Source organism: Stenella coeruleoalba (assembly GCF_951394435.1).
Source record: "Stenella coeruleoalba genome assembly, chromosome: 16".
NCBI classification, from domain to species: domain Eukaryota; kingdom Metazoa; phylum Chordata; class Mammalia; order Artiodactyla; family Delphinidae; genus Stenella; species Stenella coeruleoalba.
The window spans coordinates 31,393,146-31,416,195 of NC_137162.1; the positions used below are offsets into that span (position 1 = coordinate 31,393,146).

General features: G+C 37.0%; 2 protein-coding genes across 16 annotated transcripts in view; one reads left to right on the forward strand and one right to left on the reverse strand.

The window, feature by feature from the left end:
• BLNK (B cell linker) overlaps nt 1-3,151 on the forward strand; it is a 74,131-nt gene extending 70,980 nt beyond the window's left edge. Inside the window, exon 18 of the mRNA XM_079899265.1 lies at nt 2,751-3,151. Coding sequence (XP_079755391.1) covers nt 2,751-2,870 — 120 coding nt within the window. The 3' untranslated portion in view covers nt 2,871-3,151. The remainder of the gene's footprint in view (nt 1-2,750) is intronic.
• The window catches only part of ZNF518A (zinc finger protein 518A), an 83,775-nt gene that overhangs the window by 13,113 nt on the left and 47,612 nt on the right, over nt 1-23,050 (reverse strand). For 13 of the 15 annotated variants that reach the window (XM_079899261.1, XM_079899260.1, XM_079899263.1 and 10 more), the window contains one exon: nt 13,540-22,928. In XM_079899261.1, the coding sequence (XP_079755387.1) occupies nt 18,331-22,800 (4,470 nt within the window). In that variant the 5' untranslated portion in view covers nt 22,801-22,928 and the 3' untranslated portion in view covers nt 13,540-18,330. Of the gene's footprint in view, nt 1-5,266; nt 5,355-13,539; nt 22,947-23,050 lie in introns of those variants that run through there. The other 2 variants (XM_079899256.1, XM_079899253.1) reach the window with 2 other exon arrangements.

Genomic DNA, 23,050 nt, shown 5'->3' on the forward strand with positions numbered 1-23,050 from the left:
ACAAAACACTGATAAAGACCAAATGGGTTTTAAAATATAGATTGCATTTTCATTTCACACCAGTTAAACTTTAACAGAACTGTCTGCTTCTCCCTACTCACAAAAACATTCATTCTCACTGAAACCTTGATATGACAAATTTTTTAAACTATATGCTCCTCAACAGTAATCAGTAGTAGGATATGGTGGTGATCCTAGTAGGACAGAGTGACTTTGGATGGATGGTTACATTCTAAAGCCTCCCCAGGGACTTCCCTGGTGGCACAGTGGTTAAGAATCTGCCTGCCAATGCATGGGACATGGGTTTGAGCTCTGGTCTGGGAAGATCCCACATGCCGCGGAGCAGCTAAGCCTGTGCACAACTACTGAGCCTGTGCTCTAGAGCCCACAAGCACAACTAATGAAGCCCGTGCACCTAGAGCCTGTGCTCCACAACAAGAGAAGCCACTGCAATGAGAAGCCAGTGCACCGCAATGAAGAGTAGCTCCCGCTCGCTGCAACTAGAGAAAGCCCACGCGCAGCAACGAAAGACCCAATGCAGCCAAATAAACAAATAAATAATAAAAAATTTTTTTAAAAAAAAGCCTCCCCAGGGGTCCAGTACTTCTATAAGAGGCTTAGGGGTAGGTGAAGGCGCTGTCCTTTTTAGTGGTACTGAAATTCAGTCAGATAAATTTTGAGCTCTCAGAGAGGCTCTGGACTTCCTTGTCCTGCTAGGAAACTCTGATAAACAGTGATTCTTCTTGGCTTAAAGAATCTTCATCCCTACCTCAGAATGAATAGATCAGAGCTTCACCCCACTCCCCAATTATCCAGCCTATGGATACCAAAATAAATACATATTATTATAATAGCATCAGGAAGTACTGACAGAGTCCTTTAAAACACTTACTTAAATTATCTATAATAAAAAGATAATTTCTCCCATATACTGAACATCTGAATTGAAAAATGAAAACTTTGGTTACATGATGTCAGCCATGTGGAGATCTTGAAAAGTCTGTTTGTCTGTATTTGTGTTTGGGTATTCATGGGTAGAAAAAGTAACTAGTTGATTAACTGTTTAATTTTTTTGCAAATGTTTTGACATTATGTGGATACATAGTGAGTATTTTATCACTCTGAGATCTGTTTGCTTTATTTTATTGACCATGGGATTTTGAGTTATCAAACAATTGTTTTTCTGTCCATGTATGAATATCTCAAATACACTGAATTAGTGTAGACCAAAAAAAAAGTGTTAAGGGGAAACTGCAATTAAGTTATGCTCAATCCTTCATTCAGTCAAATCACAAATATGCCTCAAGTCCAGTCCTTACTTCAAATATTTCAACTCAGCTCAACCCCCTACTTCAAACATTTTAATCCCCAAACTCTGCAACACAGCAATCCTCAGAAATATTCAGAAGAGTATAAGGACAGAATGAGATGCTTATTTGTATAAGCAAAGCAACTCTCTCCTATATTTACTGGGTTCAGAACACACTTTTTCACTTGGAATTCACTTCAAAGAGGTTGTACTATTTCATTTCCTGGTGTGTTAGTCCATAAATTTAACTTCCAACTGCATTCAGATTAACAATATGCTGTGCCAAACAAACAGAATGAATGTCTTTATGAATATCATAAAAACAATTCATTGGCAAGTACAGGAGGGCTGAATGATTGAAGAGAAAGTAAGAAATAAGGACTAAAGGTACTTGAAAGTCTCTGTCTCTCCTCCCTGACCTAATATTCAGAAGCCAATTATCTAAAAGACAACTGGTGTTTTGTTTGAAAAATGACTAGTATTCTGAATACTTTACTTATTTTAATATATAATATTTGGAAGCTATTCAAATAATTAATAAAGGCTTTTAAACATTTTTTATTCCAGATGTTTATCTTTATATGAAAAACTAAGAGAAAATGAAGTCAATTGGTGGTAACTGCTAAATTATATGGCAGTGTTGCAAAACAATTACCCCTTTAAAAAAATGACTCTAAATGCATTTATCTGATGATCATGAGCTTGTAGCACTTTTGTATAATCAATGCATTTCACTTCTTGGTCTGTTATACTTATTTTATCTTTCACTTAAAACATTGATCATTTTTCAGAAAAAAATTGTGATCGCCTTAAACTAAAACCAATAGACAATGGGAATTAATATACGGAAAAATATGTATGTATAGTAAGAGCCTAGCATGAAATTATTAGCTAGGCACTAATTTAGCTCTAAACTTACTGAGAGCTAAAGCAAAAATGGGTATATGAAGGTTTATAAAGGTTTCCTTATTTATTCAAAAAAAAGAACACAAAAACAAACATGAATTAACCTGGGAAATAACTCTCTTCACATTAAATTCTAACGTTAATTTACTACATCAGTCCTTGTATCTAATACATGCAACATAACAGATAATCTATGTTTTATAAAAATGTAGAGAAATTCAATGTATGACAGTTTTACACTTGGCACTAAATAAAAAACAAAATATTAAAATATTACATCATAACTCAATAAAGTAATTTTCTCTAAGAAGTTATACTAATTGAGGATGTCAGTTGCATTTTCAGTCTCATTGAATGGCCAGGGTCTGCCACCTCAAAGGTTACATCCATTGTTAAATTAGACTTTTTTGGATAGAATGTCATCTGGGACCTAGTAACTCTGACTAACTTGAAAGAGTTGGAGAAGATGGGAGGAGTGGAGTTCACTGTTAATATAAATGCCAATTTATAATTCATCTATGTTTTCTTGTTCTAGTACTTTGGAAGTGTTGCTGAAATCATCAAGAATCATCAACACAGTCCCCTGGTTCTTATTGACAGTCAGAATAACACAAAAGATTCCACAAGACTGAAATATGCAGTTAAAGTTTCATAAATTAAAAAAAATTTTTTAAAGGAAGTCAACATCATTGCTTCAGACATTTTACCTACTTCTACTTTTGAGGAAAAAGTCCAAAAACTTCATATTTTGGATTATGAATCGTCCAGTAATAAAATAGAAGATGAGGCAGCTGTTGAGGTGGTCGTCGATTTCCTTATAAGAAGCTCATATGGACATGTTCTGTTGCCTGACTTGATGAACTGTTAATATCTGGTGAGGCTGAGAATATGCTACTAATATTCTCCAAATAAATGTCTTTATTTAAAAAAACAGGTGTAAAGTATTTTCAGTCATGTAAGAAAATAACGCGCTACTTCCAGAAAAAGAAAATGATGCTCTTGGATAAAACAAAGCTGCTGAAAATTTAGACCACCACAATGGTCCTAGTGCCCCAGTGTAACTAGGACGCCTACTGTCAGTGCTTGAAAATTGCCTTGGTTAAAATTTTAATGTGTAGAAAATAAAATATAGATAATATATGATATTTATAAATACAAATAAGGGGGATGTAATGGTTCCTTTTTGTGAGCTCCCAACCATGGGAGATGTATACAGATACGAACTTTCTTATCCATGATTATGTTGTTGGCTTAGCTTATTAAATACAATTGTACCCTCTTTGATCTGCATGTCTATTAAATAGACCCTAAACTTGATATGAGGTTCAGAGTGGGATGAGAGCAAAACTAGATTAAAAGCCTAGGGAAGGGCTTCCCTGGTGGCGCAGTGGTTGAGAGTCCGCCTGCCGATGCAGGGGACGCGGGTTCGTGCCCCGGTCCGGGAAGATCCCACATGCCGCGGAGCAGCTGGGCCCGTGAGCCGTGGCCGCTGAGCCTGCGCATCCGGAGCCTGTGCTCCGCAACGGGAGAGGCCACAACAGTGAGAGGCCCACGTACCGCAAAAAAAAAAAAAAAAAAAAAAAAAAAAAAGCCTAGGGAAACAGCCCACAGAACAGGGGCAGAAAAGCAGACATTGATGAACACTCAGGAATAAAAGAGATACCATTGTGAGCAGCCGTATCCAAGGTCTTAGGTTGTCCCAGCAATGTATTATACTCTGTCATATCAAAGCTTTTTATCCTACTGTGTACTTTAGACAGCACTGAAATGATAAAGCAGCTAATTAAGATAAATCTAATAATTAAATGAGGAATGCACTTGATCACTGAGTAAGACAGCAATCTGAAAGGATTTTGAAATTCTAGAAGGTTATGAACTCACAAACTCACTTATAAAAATAACTGTATTCTTAAATGTCATAATACCCCCCTTTCACTTTTATATTTATTTGTTTACTCACCATTTCCAGCGCTCTTAATTCCTTTGTATAGATCTAATATCCACCTGGTATCATTTTCTTTCCACATGAAGAATTTCTCTTAACATTTAAGATAGAGCAACTTTACTGGTGATGACATATCTTAGACTTCTCTTTTGTGAAATTTTCTTTGTTTTATCTTCATTTTTGAAGGGTAATTTTGCTAGAGAAAGAATTCTAGAATGACTTCAGTACCTTAAAGATATCATTCCACTCTTCTGGCCTGCAGCGGTTCTGACAACAAGTCTGCAGTAATTCTTATCTTTGATTCTCAGTACATAATGTGTGCTTTTTTCCTCCGGCTGCAATAAAACTTTTCTCTTTATCACCTGTGATGATGAACATGTGATTATAATGTGTCTTGGTATGGTTTTCTTTTTCCTGCTTGAGCTTCATGTTGCTTCTTGGATCTTTGTATTTATAGTTTTCATCAAATTTAGGGGAAAAGTTTCAATTATTATTTTTTCTTCAAGTATTTTTTCTGTTATCCTTCTTCTCCTCCCCTTCAGGGACTCCAGTTACATGAATGTCACACTACTTGATATTGCCCCATTGTATGGCAGCCATGGAGGTGCACTGTTTGGATCTCCCATCAGGAAAAAATTTGGCATTCAGCTGTAGGAGTGCAATTAGCTGACAGCCTTTATCTGTTAATGCCTTCAGAATCTGCCTTGGGTTTTGAGCCAAGCCTATGCTCTTCCTAAGCAGCCCTCGGTCTCGCTAATTCTGCCCAACATGGAATTCCTCTAACTAATGGATAGTCTTTAACCTAAAGTATCCATTGAGTTGGCTGACTTTGTCAGTGGTGCATGGAAGTCTGAGGCTTTCTATACCTAATTCTGCTTCCACTCACCAACCTTTTCTTTCACGAGTATCAGATCTGCATTACGGTGTGAAAGCTTTTCTTACTCAATCTTGCTCCATCCCCCAGGCATTATTGTCCAATAAACCTCTTGTACTCCTAATTACATCTCAGCATCTTCTCCCCAGAAGACCCAAATGACAGATTTAGTACCAGGAGTAGTTTCAAGAAAGTAGGCATTAAGATGGCATCTTTGAACCAGATTACTCACCACCCAGTTGACAATAAGGACTCCATCCTTGGGGTATTTGAGGCATGAACCATCCCTGGTACAAAGTGGTGACCCAATTGCTAATCTCCTGCAGTGGGAGAGAAGAAAAAGCTGAAGACCAAACTCAGGATTTAATACAGTTGCTGAACTGCAAAACTCTTTTTTTTTTTTTTTTTTGGCCACACTGTGTGGCTTGTGGGATCTTAGTTCCCTGACCAGGGATCAAACCCAGGCCCACAGCAGTGAAAGCACTGGGTCCTAACCACTGGACCTCCAGGGAATTCCATGCAAAGATAATTTAATGCTAAACCAAGACAGGTCTGTCCAACCAAGGTCAGAGTCCTAGTTCAAAAACCCTGAGACCCTGACAGATGGGATGAGAACATCTGGGGATGAATGATGGTAAAACCATCATTAATGGTGAATGCCACCAATTATTTGGCTTCCCAGACTCCTCTGAACCCTCAGAGTCAGCAGAGTTAACCCCTGTCATTAAGAAATAGCATTCTGCCTGTGTGGGAAGACACTGCAGAGGCCTCTCCCCTGCAAGGCAACAGAAATACCCCTCAGGATATGCCCCTACCTTCTGTCCGGGCGGCTAGGCCAATAACTAAAGTTAAGTTGCAGCTTAAATCAGCTATAAATGTGCTAGGCCTGCTGAGGGAGGAAAGAATACATCCTGAAAGAGATTGATGAATTAGGCACCATGTACTGGCAGGAGCTGAGGGAGTACCATGGAACTAGATTTTGAGAACACTTGAGCAAAGAAGCCAGAATATAAGATTGGATAAGGAATAATTTATTAACTTAAGGGCGCTTCTCAGGATACATAATTTAATACTCTGGCAATGACCCTAGGAGATGATGCAAACTCATTGAGTGGCTCTTGGAAGACTAGAAAAGGTGATGACCTTCACTGATTGAGGGTGAAATGCCTGAATTGCTATGGCAGATAGTAGAGGAGGGAATTAAAAGGCTCAGGGAACTGAGCGTGCTGGAGTGGATATATTATGTGAGGGCAGAAGGCCCACCAGAGAATTATGTCCCAAAGGACAAGTGTGATCACCAAGGCCATTAGAAATGCACTGGTAAGAAAGGAGCAAATATCACTAAGAAGTTCACTGGTAGCCCTGTTCTGCTGGCCAGGGCTAATGGTAGCTAGGGCTAATAGTCTAAATCCTGGGACATTGATAGCAGCACTTACATATCAGAAGCCAGGGGGGGTCTCAATTATCATAACAAGATTAGGATACCAATCAAGGGGGCTCACAGAGTTGTGGATAAGGCTAACAGAATATGGCATCAATTGAGGCAGAGTATGGGCCAATAATGGTGCTGCTTTATATATATATATATATATATATATATATACACATATATATCCCTCCCTCCCTGCTTCCAGTGTGCTTTTTCCCTATCAGTGGATTAGGGAAGCCCAGTGACAATCACTCTCCTCTGAGTTTCTCAGCCACCTAGCAGGTCACTTTTTGCCGACCAGTTCTGGGCTGTGGCGTCTTCCACTGAGCTTTTCTGCAGCACCCCCAGGCCAGGTTCTGCTAACTGGCTTTATCCCACCAGTTCTCACCAATGAATTTCTCTCAGCCACCCAGTAGGCTCTAGCTTGGCCACACCCTCTATGAGTTTGTCTGCCACTCGGTGAGGAAACTTCCTGTGGACCAGCTCAAGGCTGCCAGCACCTTCCAGTGAGTTTCTTTAACTCTTAGCAGGAGTAGACCAGCTCTAGCTGACCAGCACCCTCCAATGAGTTTCACAGCCACTGAATTGACTATTCCCACAAACCGGCTCAGTCAGGTCTGCACCTTCTAGAAAATTTCTTCACTATCAGCAGCCTGAATGTCCCTGTGGCAGTTACAACCTCTTCAACAAGGCCTGAATCTCAGACTAGGGGTTGGTGAGACCTATTCTAAGTGCTTAGTTTCTTTCTTGCTTATTCTCACTTGTCATTTCTGCATTCCTTAATATCCAATTTTCCCCTTCTAATAGTTAACCAACTTTTACTAGTTGCTAATTTTAATGGTATTATTGAGATATAATTAACATACTATAAAATTCACCCACTTAAAACTATACAGTTCAGTGGGTTTGACTATATTCAGAGTTGGGCAACCGTTACCACAATCTGCTTAGAATCTTCTCACATCAAAAAGAAACTCCATACCTATAAGCAGACACTCTCCACTCTCCCCGAGCTCCCATCCTAGTCATCCACTGATCTAGTTTGTCTCTATAGACTCTTGCATATTTGACATTTCATATGAATGGGATCATACAATATGTGGTCCTTTGTGACTGCCTTCTTTCACTTAGCCTACTGTTTTCAATGTTCATCTATGTTATAGTATCAGTACTCTATTTCTTTTCATTGCTGAACAATATATTATATAGCTATACCATATTTTGTTTATTCATTAATCAATTGATGGACATTTGAGTTGTTTCCACTTTTTGGCTATTATGGATACTACTACCATAAACAATTTTGTTCAAGTTTTCGAGTGGATGTATGTTCTTCATTTCTTTTGGGTATATATCTAAAAGTGGAATTTCTGCGTCCTATGGCAAATATACTTAACAGTTTGAGGAACACCCAACTGTTTTCCAAAGTGACTACACCATTTTACATCCTGACTAACAGTGTATGAGTTTGTTTCTCTGCATACTCATCAATCGTTGTTATTGTCTTTTCAACTGTAACCACCCTAAAGCGTGTGAAGTAGTATCTCATTGTGCTTTGGATTTGTATTTCCCTAATGACTAAAAATGTTAACCATCTTTTCATGTTGTTATTAGCTATTTGTATATCTTCTTTGCAGAAATGTCTATTCAAATCCTTTGACAATTTTTCTTTTTTTTTTTGGGCTGCATGGCTTGTGGGATCTTAGTTCTCCAACCAGAGATCGAACCCGGGCCCTCGGCAGTGAAAGCGCAGAGTCCTAACCACTGGACGCCAGGGAATTCCCTCCTTTGACCATTTTTTAACTGAGTTGTTTGTCTTTTTATTATTGAGTTGTAATCATTTATGTGTATTCTGGGTACAATTCCCACATTAGATATATGATTTGAAAGTGTTTTCTCCCATTTTGTGGATTGTCTTGAGTTCTTTGAAACACAAATGTTTTCAATTTAATGAATTTCAACTTATATGTTTCTAATATTTTAATCATTTTATCTCTAACATGTAGGTCTTTGATCCATTTTGAGTTATCTTTTATACATGGTATGAAGGAGTATCTAAATACATTCTTTTGCATGTGGATATCCAGCTGTTGAAGCAGTATATGTTAAAAGATTATTCTTTCCATGTTGAATTGTCTTGACATTCTGGTCAAAAATAAATTGATCATTAATGTTTGGGTTTATTTCTGGACTCTCAATTCTATTCCACCAATCTATATGTCTATTCTTAAATCAGTACTACATTGTCTTGATTACAGTAGCTTTGTGGTAAGTTTTGAAATGGGGAAGTGTGAGTTTTCCAATGTTATTCTTCTTTTCAAAATTGTTTTGGCTGGTACTTCCCTGGTGGTGCAGTGGTTAAGAATCTGCCTGTCAATGCAGGGAACAAGGGTTTGAGCCCTTGTCCAGGAAGATCCCACATAGCACAGAGCAACTAAGCCCACGTGCTACAACTACTGAAGCCCACGTGCCTAGAGCCCATGCTCCACAACAAACAGAAGCCACTGCAATGAGAAGCCCTCACACTGCAATGAAGAGTAGCTCCTGCTTGCCACAACTAGAGAAAGCCTGCGCACAGCAACAAAGACCCACACAGCCAAAAATAAGTAAATTAATTAATTTTAAAAATTGTTTTGGCTATTCTGTATCTTGTTTCTATATGAATTTTAGAATCAGCTTGTCAATTTCTGGCAAAAAGGCAGCTGAAATTTTGACAGGGCTTGTATCAAATCTGTGAATCAACTTGGGTAGTACTGCCATCTTAACAATAAATGCACAAACATGTCATGTTTCTACACTTATTTAGGTCTTCTTTCTTTCAACAATGATTTGTAGTTTCAGTGTAAAAGTCTTGCATTTCTTCTGTCAAATTTATTCCTAAGCATTTTATTCCCTTAGATGCCAAGTGGAATTTTTTTCTTAATTTCACTTTGATTGCTCACTGCTAAAGTATAGAAATAGAATTGATTTTTCTATTGATCTTGTATTCTGCACCTTTGCTGATCTCTTTTATTAGTTATGAGGTTTTTTTTTTTTTTTTTTTTTTGCGGTACACGGGCCTCTCACTGTTGTGGCCTCTCCCGTTGCGGAGCACAGGCCCCGGATGCGCAGGCTCAGCGGCCATGGCTCACGGGCCCAGCCGCTCCGCGGCATGTGGGATCTTCCCGGACCGGGGCACGAACCCGTGTCCCCTGCATCGGCAGGCGGACTCTCAACCACTGCACCACCAGGAAAGCCCAGTTATGAGGTTTTTTAATGGATTCCTTAGGATTTTCCACACATAAGATCATGTCACCTAAAAATAGAGATATTTTAATTCTTCCTTTCCCATTTGGATGCCTAACTGCCACCAGTACAATGTTTAACAGACACAGTGAGAGTGGACATCCTTTCTTGTTCTTGATCTTAAAGAGAAAGTTGTCAGTCTTTCACCCTTAAGTTTGATGTCAGCAGAGTCCTATAAATAAAAAACCTCATTCCTGGTATCAGAGGGAAACAAAACAGACTTCATTCATAGAGAATTGTAATTATTTGTTTTGACTACTCTGGTGACTTCCTGGAAGATTGGCTATTGCCTGACATGAAGCTGGCAGAGAGATACAGCTGCTACCTAGGGGCCATGTTGAAAACACTGACAGGCAGATGTTTTAGTCACTGCTGTCTGAAGCGACAGATAAAATTTGAGGCGATTTGGTTACGGTTATTCCTAACCAAAAAGCTAGGGAGAAAAGCAATAGGGCTTTGTAAAGCTTTAACATACTCCTGGGAATCTAGAAGGTCACACGCATGCCCACGACTGTGTGTACACTAAGGAAAGACCTAAGAATGCCATAAGCTCTCCTATCTGGCTGACCTGGAGGCTCTGCTGAAGTAAGAAGTGAAGGCTAAGGCAGAGCTGTAAACTGCCTGGCTAAGTGCGGCAGGGTCACCACAAAAACACACACAGTGTCCCTTGGTAAACACTGAGAGACTTTTTCATTCCAAGTATATAAGGAATTCTCTGTCCAATCATTAGCTGACCATTAAGCTAACATTACAGAGACTTTATTGGTGACACATAACAAAGAATAAAGACTTTACAAACTTAGCTCAGAAAAGTTACTAGACAAACAAACAAATACAACAAGCAAAAATGACAACAAACCCTGGAAGATGTGTGTGGGGAGGTGGAGAACCTGATTTTCAGAGTTGCCGCATTATAATATTTTAAATGTCCTGTTTACAACAAAAAAATTGCAAGGCATGTAAACAAAGAGGAAAGTATTGCCCAGACACACAGAAAAGCAATCAATAAAAATCCTGAAAAAGCCCAGGCACTGGATTTTCTAAACAAAGATTTTAATTTAGCTATTTTAAATATGTTCAAAGAGCTGAAACTATGTTTAAAGAATGAAAAAAAAGTAAGACAATGATGTCTCAACCAAATAGAGAATATAAATAAATAGACAGAATTTATGAAAAGAATTTTTAATTCTAGAACTTTCAATTATAGAGTTGAAAAGTAAAATAACTGAAATGAAAAATTCACTAGAGGGGCTCAGCAACAGATTTGAACAGGCAGAAGAAGGAATCCATGAACTTAAAGATAAGTCAATTGATATTGCCCATGTTGAGAAACAGAAACACAAAAAACGAAGAGAAATGGACAGAGCCTGAGAGATCTGTGGGACACTATCAAGCATAACAGCATATTAAAAAGTGAGTCTCAGGGCTTCCCTGGTGGCGCAGTGGTTGAGAGTCCGCCTGCTGATGCTGGGGACGTGGGTTCGTGCCCCGGTCCGGGAAGATCCCACATGCCGCGGAGCGGCTAAGCCCGTGAGCCATGGCCACTGAGCCTGCGCATCCGGAGCCTGTGCTCCGCAACAGGAGAGGCCCCAACAGTGAGAGGCCCACGTACCGCAAAAAACAAAACAAAACAAACAAACAAAAAAAAGTGAGTCTCAGAAGGAGAGAAAAAAAAGCATCAGAAAGAATATCTAAAGAAATAAAAACTTCCCAAATTTGATGAAAAACATTAGTCTATCAACCCACAAAGCTTCAAGAACTTCAAGTAGGATAAACTTAAAATGTGCACACAAGGCATATCATAATCAAGCTATTGAAAGACAGAGAATCTTGAAAGCAGCAAGAGAGAAGTGACTCATCACATACAAAAGGTTCTCGGTAAGATTAACAGCTGATTTCTCATCAGAAACCATGGAAGCCAAATGGCAGTGAGATGACATAGTCAAAGTTCTGCATAGAAAAAACTGCCAACCAAGAATTCTATATTCAGCAAAACTAACCTTCAAAAAGGAAAGAAAAATTAACACATTTTCAGATAAACATTGCTAGCAGAACTGTTCTACAAAAAAAGTTCTTCAGGTTTAAAGGACACTACATAGTAATGCAATTCCACACAAAGAAATACACAACTGATAAATGTAAATACAAATACCAGCATAGGTAAATATAAAAGACAAAAAATACATACATTTTACTTGTAACTTTTCCTCCCTCTCATTTAAAAGAAAAATGCATAAAGCAATAATTATAAATCTACATTGATGGGCACACAATTTATAAAGCTATATAATCTGTGACAATAACAGCATGGGGGGAGGTGGAGAGATGAAGCTACAGAGCAAAGTTTTTATTATTGAAATTAAATTGGTATTAATCCAAACTAGGTGAAATAGATCAGCTTTACAATGTCTTCTTCTAATAAAAACTCGATATATCTTTTGTCTCTTATTTTTTCATTTGTGATTTTGGTGATGACACCAAAGAAGAAGTCTAATAAGGCTTTGACTAAACAAGGGTCATAAATATTTACTTCTGTATTTTCTACTACAAGATTTATAGTTTTTTCTTACATTTAGGTTTATACTCCCTTTTGAGTTAATTTTTGTGTATGTGGTGTGAGGAAGACTGTTTTTCTTCATTTTTATTTTCTGTCTGTACTTCTTATTTCACAATTTCTATCTATCTTCAGGTTTGCTGATTCTTCTGCCAGTTCAAATCTACTGTTGAGCCTCTCTAGTAAATTTTTCACCTTGGTTATTGTATTTTTCAACTCAAGAATTTTCATTTCATTCTTTTTTTGTAATTTCTCTCTTAATATTTTCCATTTGATGAGACATTGTCAGTATACTTTAATTCTTTAAATCTGGTTTCCTTTAGGTCTTTGAACCTATTTATAATAGCTGCTTAACATTTATCCTACATCTGGTACCCCTCAAAGGAAGTTTCTATTGCCTTTTTCCCTCATATGTCGCACTTTGCTGTTTCTTTGAATGTCTAATTTTATATTGAAAGCTGGACATTTTAGGTAACATATTGTAGGATCTCTGCATACTCCTCGCCCACTCTGGACTTGTTTTTAGTAATTTGGCTAAACTAATTCACCAAGTCTTTTTCCCCTCACAGTATGCACCCTCTGTTGTCACTGCTCAACTTGTTTCCCCCTCATTTTTATCTTTAAGCCTGACTTCCTAGGGGTTGCTTTCAAGTCAACACCACCTAGCAACCAGCCAGATTGATCAAAGGTTGTGCTTAAGCCCCCTGAATCAGTAAGAGATTTACACCCTTTACCATTGGATCTGTGACTTGGAGGCTGCTTTCACTGTTTAGGGAGTTTACAAGATTTGCCCTACATTCAGCAAGTGTTGCTCCTATGCAGTTGCAGCCTTGAGCATGCACACATTCTTTCTGATTACAAAGGACGTCTGCAGTTTTATTCAGACTTTCTCTCTCTCTCTCTCTCTCATCTTTAAGCTTCTCAGTGATATCTAGTGGTATCACCAGCAACTGTTAGCCTTCAGTAACTGCTAGATGATTGCTCTACTGTTTTCAACAATACTATAGGGTATAAATTGCTCCAGTCTGATCCAGATAAAGTCAGGCCCCAGACAGCCTGTTTACCAAATCTTTGAAGCTCACTCCAACCCTCCCCTGAACAGGACCCCTGTGCCTCTGTGCTATGGAGCAGGTTGTGGGGTGGGGGAATGTTGAGAAACTGGGTCTACATTGAATGCTCCCTGAATACTCCCTGTGGAACACCTGTGCTGGTGGCTGGGGAAGGCATAGGAGGAGACTAGAATGTGCCAAGGTTCACCAGCTGCTGAATGTACACACAATAGCTCTCCTGCCCCAAGAAAGCTGGGAGAGATGTATGCTGCCACATGACTGCCAATCCAACCAGAGCAGGTTAAGTCGCTTATAACAGAGCTGTGAGGGAAAGGGGGACTGCACAGTTCTGTAGCTGCCCTGTCCTGATTTTTATACTGCATGAATTAGGAATGGGGCAATGGGCACCACTACCCAGCCGCCACCACCTTATTCAATACAAGCCTTCTGTGGGGCACAAGAATGGAAAATGAGATCTTCTGAACAGCAGTATATTTAACCTTACACCCAGAAACACTGTATTTCTCCCAGTTAGGTTCTGTGGTTTTTCTTTTGGAAGCTTCACACAATTTTTACTTTGTGGCTCTTATTATAAATGGGTCTTCTTTTATTGCCTCCCAAATGATTACTCTTAAGTGTTCAGAAAACTATTTCTCAACGTACTCTCTTGGATTTTCAAAATACTGAAATAAAGTCATTTGCAAATAGTATTTTGGTCTCTCTCCAAGTTTTCATTTTGCTTTCCTACAATAACATAGCAATAAGTTATGAAATAATTGATGACAGTAGGCACCTATGTTTCACTACTTAATTGAAAGAGGCAATTTGAGTTGCAGCCTGAATATAACCTTCACTTTTGGTTGAAGGACTCTAAATTACTAAGGAAGAATTCTTCTTTTAACATATTAAAAATGTTTCTACTAGGCATTAATATTTTTTATAAGTACATTCTTGGCATTGACTAAAATCATGATTTTCAAAATTGATGTACATTAACATTCCTCCTACATTACTCAAGTTTACACTATAATAATTTATGATGTTCACTTTTTAAAGAAAAAAGATTCTTAAACTTGGGGCATTTATTAACAGAAGTCATTTTAGACAGAGAAATAGTCAAAAAATAATTCAAATAAGATTATCAAACACCTCTTCCAAGATATTGGCTACTTCTTGTCTAGTTATTAAAGGAAGCATACTTAAAGCAATGAATACCCAAATCAACAAAGCTGATCCTATTTCAGCTCTCCATTATAGGGAAATTCTTTTGCAAATACTGCACTCTTAACTAACATCCCCCAGCAAGTTTTACCAGGTGAGATCCCCAAGGCACTTTGCTGAAAACAAAGATCGTAACAAATTGCTGTGACAAGGAACAGAGCCAACACCTCAACACAAATGGGACATATCCTAAGTAAGCAGATGTCAATGGTGAAAAGGAATCTTACTAAAAAGAAAAAATCTGAAGTGAGTTGCATGGAATTAATACAACATTCTGTTTTCAGCTAACCTCCATTTCCCCCCATCCTAAAGAATTCCTATTACTTTTTCTCACCAGTGATTTCAAGTCACTAAAAGAACTAGTATCTATTTCTCATCTAACCTGGACATAAATTCTCACAGCAACTGATCTCATTTTTAATCTCTCCATAAATTGCATTACCCTTAGCACACAAAAGACCTATCTACTTCACCCACTAATTATTTTCATTACCTTTACATTCACTTCACTTTCAAACAAATACATCTACCTTGGTTAACTGTATATACATACATTTTAGTTTTTATACTTGTAACTTTTATATAGCTGGTGTATATCACAAAAAAAAACTATATCAAACTTCTGTTTTGAATAAAAATCTCAATCTAAAAACCGATCTTTGAGAGAAAGCAAGGGTTGGTAAACCATTTGATGGGCCAAATTTGGCCCACTGACAGGTTTTTTTTAAACAAAGTTTTATTAAAATACAGGCAAACTCATTCATGTGTCATCTATGGCTGCTTCTGCATTATGACAAAGTAGTTAACAACAGAGACTAATGGCCTACAAAGCCTAAGTTATTTGTCTGACCCTTTACTGAAATACCTGACTCCTTAATGAAAACAAAAATTTTTATAAAAAACTATTAGAATTCAATCTGTGCTGAATGCTTAGTATTGAAATTATATTTCAAACTGTAAAAGTTGAACTATTATTTTAAGTGAATGACAAATAGTGAGGCCCATTTCAATGCAGAAGAACAAATAGGAAAAAATGAAAATCTCCTGACCCAGAAGTTGGATTGCAAAAATAACACTAACTCTTCCAGTTGTAATAAGAACTTCAAACTAATGAATATCATATTTTGGAAAGCCATCTTTAGCTAACTTTCAGCCAGAAGGAAAGAAAGGATAGAGGGTTTTATTTTCAGACTTTCTGCTCTGGCAATAAAGAGGCTCCAAGCAGGCTTTCCTCCTTCAGAATAACCTAGTTTAAAAAACAAAACAAAACAAAAAAACTCATAAAAGGTATCAACTAGAGTATCTGGGGCATGAAGCTTTTTAAAATAGCTTTTAAAACCTTAAGGCAAAAAGTATGTATCTTGACATTAGATTTTTTTTTTTTTACTGGTATGGCTATTCTGAAATGTATTTTTATAGTGCTGCAAACATTGGCAAGACAGTTCCTTCTCTCTCCTCTATTCACAGAAGGTGATGCATCATAATAGATCTAACCATAACAGAGCAACATTTCAGTTTTACTGCCATTAGGGTACTGAAGAACATAAGCCTCTCTGTGGCTTTTCTTACCAGCATAGTTAAATTATAATATATGTTACCCTTCTCAAACAAAATCTCAAAATTTCACCTATAATTTCTGGGGAATAAAATCCCAAACTTCATTTTGCATTCACTAGCATTAAAAAAAAAAAAAAAAAGCTTTGAAAACTAAGTATTTCCCACTAGAATAAAATTCCCATTTGACTTCATCATAGTAAAAAAAATTATGTAAACACAAACTTAAGATAAATTTAATTGAAGAAGACATTCGTTACAGATTTTAACAATGCTTACCATTCTTTAAACACCATATACATTATTAATATATACCGTATATTTCCAATCAATTCCGTTCTTAGGCTCAATTTAAGAAACACAATTGTAACAGGTTTTATACAAAAAATACTTCACTTCTAAGAAAGTAGACAAACTGCACAAAAACAGTACATGTATAATGTGCATAGCAAGATAGCTTGAAGCATCTATGTATGGCTTTCTTTAAAATAAAATTATTGGGGGAGTGGGCCCATTTGGGACCTAATGTTACAGTTGACGTATGTAAACTGTTTCACATCTTTTAGGCACTTGCTAACAATAGTGTTCAATCCCTGAAAACTGAATTTATCAAAAAAAAGAAATTGTACATCTGAAATGAAAACCAAAAAAATAACATGGGTAAAGTCTTACATATTCCTTTTAAATTAAACGACAAGTTTTATTAGTGCATGCACAGAACTAAATTGAAAGAAAATAAACTTTTTATGTCAAAAACTTTCTGTGCAAAATTTACATAACTGAAAGGTACAAAAATATGTACAGGTTTTAAATTCTTTGTTATATACAGAAAAGGAGCCCTGAAGTTTTCAATCAATGAAAATGTCATAACACTAGTAGTAACAATGTAACAAAAATTATATAGTATGTAATTTTTTAATACAAGAACTCCATTGTCCAATGGTCCAACAAAATTTGATTCAAACTTACAAAGTGGGAAGTTTAAATTGATGATTCTGTTGTCACGAAAATATTCATTTTAAAACTCTACCTGTTGGGCATATCCCTTCGGAATCTGTCCTGAAGTGTTATGCACTGTCACTGAGTCCACTATTAATGCTTCTTCAATTTCCAACTGCAAACAATCAGTAATCTGCTTTGGGTTGTCAGTCATACTGAGAAGTTGCTAACAAAAATGGTTTGTCCCAATGTGGACATGTTCAGACACTAATAATAAACACAAAATTATGATTTGCTTTGCTAATCTTACTTCAAAATATTGTTTCTGAGGAATAATTTTTAATTTTCAAGAAAAGCCATTCCCTTGGAAGTGCTTCTATGTTTCACTCTTTTTAAAGGGATGGCAACCAAGAAAAAAATTGGCCACTTGGTTTATGAGGGGACAAACAATTTAAATCAAATAAACATAGTTCTGTGGAAGGGAATCACTGGGGAATATAACCAAATTCAAAAAAATGTTCAAGTTCTTTAAATGAACTTCAAACTAGACAAAGAGTTTAATTCTTCTCTCGAGATTGCCCATCTACTGCAACGCTTGAGAGCCATTTAGAAAAAGAAAATCACCTTGGAAGGGTGTTCCAATCAATGACATGTAACACAGCTTACAAGGAAAAAAGATCTGCTTGTCAAAAACTCTTATCAACCATCATATGAGGTGTAACTGTAGTGAGTTAAATGTACCTTCAAAGGAGCTTAACTACCTTCAAAAGAACTACATTTTGCAGATGTAGAGTAAGTTCTTTACCCAAGTTCTCTTAGAGTATCTTCACAAATGATGAGAAACTCCTTCAGTTCCATAATGAAAGAACTCTCAACCTCTTCAGGGGAGCTACAGTTATCAGAATCATAAGGCTGGTGGAAGAAGAGAGGGAATGGGGCTGTCACCTGTTACTCTCTACTAAGAGTCACTAAACTCGGAAAACTGTTTTATCAAAATTTTTAGCCCTAACTTCCCGAGAACACATTTTAAAAAATTAAATCAAGGTATATCTGTGCTGATTAGTTTCTTTCAAAACTTACATGTGCACTGACAGCATTTTCAAATATCACACTAAAACTTTTGTTCTTCCATGGAAATATAGTCAACTTTTAAATGTTTAACTTCAGGTACTATATTGAAGTAAAAAATGTCTGCATTAGTAATTCAACCCACTATTTTCTTCTAAGGTGATTTTACTTTTCTTTTCCTTGGTAATTACAGTAAATTATTCTAACATGTTCCAATCACGAGTAGCTTCCATTAAATGTCTCTGACCATGACCAGCCCAAGCATCCTGATTGTCAAATACTCTACCACAAAACCAACAGTTAAATTTAGCCTTCAGAACATTTTCAGAGGTAGTTTTCACAATCTGGTAATTGTTTTTGCTTGTCTTTTTGAGAGTTAATTTTAGCACAAATCTTTCTTTCACAGAACTAACAGGTTTAAATGTTTTGTGCCTCTTGGGAAAATCATCGTAAGTTGTTTTAGAAGGGTTATAACAAACTGGTTTCAGTAACGCACTGATAGTTCTTTTTGACAATGAAACCTTAAGTACACGTCCATTAAATTTAGCAATAGTTTTCATTACATTTGCTACTTCTGGGGCATCTGCATCAGGATGATTCAAAACTACAACTGGTTGGTTTCTCCTAGGACATTTCACAAGCTGTTTGGAACTGAAGGGGAAAAGCCGCAAAGTTCTGACTGAATCTTTTGAAAGCCTAGGTCTGCTGAATCCGAATGATTCATGGACATCTTCAGGCTTTGCTTTTTCTTTACACTTTCTGTGTAATGCTTTTTTTCTTGGAGGTTCTTGGTAACTATCCCTACACTTGCGTTTACAGTTTCTGTTTCTAGATACAAAGGAAGTTTCAGAATCTTTACTTCTTTCATGAGTTTTTATTCTTGAACATTTCTTTTTCGAAGTCTTTTTCTTACTGAAGTTTCTCTCAATTCTACAATTTGTTTTACACCGTAATACCCTGGCCTCTGAATGGTCAGTGATACCTATTGGTTCCTCGGAAGATTCTGGGCATGTTGCAGTAGAAGTTATCACAATTTCATTTGCTGGCATCATATCATCTAGTAATAAGGGTAAGGCATCTCTAGAAGATTCTGGCTCTTTCTGCTCTCCTCCTATAGTCTGATTAGATGGTATATTGTCTTTCTGCAATGAGGACGCAGAGTTGCTTACTGACAGATTATTAGCAGCAGTCACATTTAAAACAGGGTTAAAAATTTTCAGCAATATTTTTTGTGGTGTTCCTTCAGGTTTCTTTGGCTGTATATTTTTATAATAAGTACTATTCTGGACTAATTTAGACTTAAGCAGCTCAGTCTTATTTGGCATCACACACTTTAAAAAAACAGCTTGTTTGCCATCAGGCAAAAGAGTGTAAAGAGGTGGTTTTGGAAAAATCTTGTTCTGCTGTTTTACTGAATCTGAGATATTCAACTTAGTGCCCTGATGCTCAGATACTGTATTAGGAGCAGGAACACCTTTCACTGAAGAACTTGCTGGCGTTTTAATAATGTAAGGGCCTTTTAATGACAAAGTATTTTCTGAGCTACTTTTCATGCTCAAACAGCTGCCAATGCTGGAACAAAGTGCAGGGGTTAGACAATTACTGTTTGGTTCTACTTTTAAAAAAGGTGTTCTGCAAGGCTCCTTACTTGTAGTTCCACAAGCTTGAGCATTCTCAGTTTTGACAGCAGAAACACCTTCAAGTTTCCCATTATTAAATGTTAAAATCATCCCAGGTTTCTTGTTTAAAAGGAGAGAGGCAGGGACACCTTGTGTATTAACCAATGGAAGTGGTCTTCCTGAAACATGTAATGTAGGCTTGTTAGCAACGTGCAATGGTACAAAAAAGCCTTTTGGAGTCTGAACAAAGATAGCCTTTTTTGGTTCTGAATTTACAAGTGGACTCTGCACATACAAAGAACCTACATTTTGCGTAGTGGCTCGTAGTTTGTCTTTTACAAGCTGCTGTGTAATTATTGCATCTGACTGAGTCTTAAGTAATGTGCCAAAACCAGAAATTCTAGGAGTCTTCTCTGAATCTCTCACATCTTGTGACATTGACAACATTTGTTTTTCTTTTCCACTAAATTTTAAATTCAGATAATTTGTAGCCACATTAATCCCCATATTACCAGATGGAATTGGAAAGAAGCCTTGTACTTTCAAGTCTTTTGAAGATTCAACTATTTTGTCTTCTCCCTCATGTTTCTGAAATGACTGGTCACAATGAAGCGGCAGGTCTTTATCTGGAGTGTTACTAGAGTCTTGTTTTACATCAGGTTTTGCTTTTAATACATCTTGAAGTAACTGGTTTATTTCAGGTGGCAAAAGTTCTGACGCCTGTTGGCTCTGGAGAGAGAAAACAGATGTAATTCTAGGCATCATAGGTGATTCAACACTAGAAACGTCATCCCATTTAGGCTTTTCAGTCATGCTCTCTAAATTCTGATTTTCATTAGTGTATAGGTTCTGCCCATCAATGTTTTGTCCTTTTTCTAAAACACACTGTTCTTCAATTTCAGCTTGTGCTTTTGAAGTTCCATCTTTAGTATTTAAACGACTAATAGATGCTAACAGGCTATCTGGGTTTGAGCTCTCCTTCCTCACTAGTGATAAAACTGACTCACTTATTGGCTGTTGAACTGCTGTCTTGCTTGATGAAGATTCTCTTTGAGGGTTTTCACACACTGCTGTCCCTGAAAACCTATGACGTTTATTAGAATTATTCACTTTTGAGTAATTATGAAAAGGTAATGATCCTTGGTTGGAAGAGTCAACAGGTAACTCAGAGTTGACATAATTAATGCAATAGTTATGCATATCTCCACTGTTGTATGAGTTTGGTTTGGTAGTACAGGTGACTTTATCTTGACTTTTAATGGCACTACCTGATACCTCAGGGTGACACTGAGTAATATGACTTCCCCATAAGTCAACATTCTCTCTCGTTTCTACTTTTGTGGTCAAATTCACCGATGCTGTGCTCAATTCTGATGTTACTGGCAAAGGAGAAACACTTTTTCCATCATCCATTGTTGGAAGCATATTACTTGTTTGAGATAGCAAAGCCATTTCTTTTTCTGAAGTTACCTTCCCTGAAAGTATAGGAGATGAAGATGAAAATGGAGTAGCTGCTTTCATGTAAACTGTGTCATTTAACTCAGTTGTTACTCCTGTTAAAAATGCAGTAGTGTCCAAAGTCTGGGGTTGCAAAATTGCAGTATTGTCCCTTACAGCACCTGACTGTGAGCCTGGTGAATATAAATTCTGTTTACTGGTAGGCAACAGTTTTATTACAATATGTTGTTTTCCATCCACCATCTTAAAGCCCATAAACTTAGCACTGTAGTTAGCAGGAATTGTTATTCTATTATTTTTTACCATTAACACTGTAGGTCCTTGTACAGCAGTCTTCAAGAAACCTGAAGTAGAATTTGATCCCTCTTCAGCTCCGTTACATTGCCCAGTGGACAGAAGAGTTGGCTTTTCTGACTCTGACTCAGCAGGTTTATCATTATTCTCACAGTATAGTCTTTCATCCTTTTCTTCATTTATATGTTCCTGAACAAGATGGCTCTGGTCTTCAGATTTAGCCTGTGTTTTGTTCACTTTTTTAAGCACTTGAGTGTTTCTTTCTATACTTCTGTCACTTCCATTGTTGATTTTCTTACGTTTCCAGAATGTCTTCCTTGATGCACCTATTTTATATCTTTTCAATATTAGTTTAAGTCCTGCTGAAGTCTTTGCCATCCTTTTTTCATATTTGTCTTTTTCCAGTTTTTCTTTCGCATATAAATGTTCTTTGTGCAAAGTTATAACATGTCTTACAAGGTGCTCTCTCCTGGTAGCACCATAGCTACAATATTGACAAGTGAAGGGAAACGTACCAGAATGAATATGAAGGTGCTTCTGAAGCTCTCCTTTGGTTAAACATATATAATGGCATTTACCACATCTATAAAGGATTTCGTCATGTCTATGTATGTGCTGAACAAATGTGCCAACATCCTGGGTGGAGAATTCACACTTTTCACATTGAAAATTACCATTTACACAATGTGTGGATGAAAAATGCTTTGTCAAGTCTAATAAAGTATATAAATTCTCATTGTTACAAATGTCACATTTTACTAAAGTAATTCTATGGGTTCGTCTATGTTGTTTGAATACCTGGAAGTCGTTTGCTGAAAAACTGCACATTTCACAAGGATATGAAGGTAATTCACCACGGTGCCACATTTGGAAGTGTTTCTGCAAATCATTTGGGCTATACCGAGTACTATCTCGGCACTTCAAACAGTTGAAGTTGAGTATTTTTGCAGACATTTTTGTACCTTCTTCTTCAACTCTCTCAGACTTATGGAGTAACATACACTCCTCTACACAGCTTACAGTCTTTATACCGATAGATTTTCTTGCAGTCTGTGGTTTATGCTGAAATAATTTTCTGTATTTGTCAACTTCATGTTTCAATAGGACCTCATTTGGAATATTTATCTTCGGCAAAACAATTTTCACATTTTTTAGTTCATAATGAAAACTACTTTCTGAAATTTTTGGTTTAAGTACTGATCTGATAGTATCAACTCTCTCATTTTTCACATCATAATCTCTTTTTAAAGTATTCTGTTTTTCATCAAAAAATAAATGTTTCTGTTCAGATGGCATGATTTAACCAAAAATATCCCAATTTCTTTTTTTCCTGCAAACTCTTGAAGTTACTTGTAATTTGAACAGGAAACAATACTGTGCCGAGACATCTTCAAAATACCAGGACTTTTCCCACATTAACTCACCTAAAATCAAACAAAGAACTGAAATTTTCATCACAGAAGTATCAGTAAAATTCATATTTTAAGTTTATTTTGGCACAAAGCAAGAATGTTGATCAAACAAAAGACAGAAAAGACCTATTTAG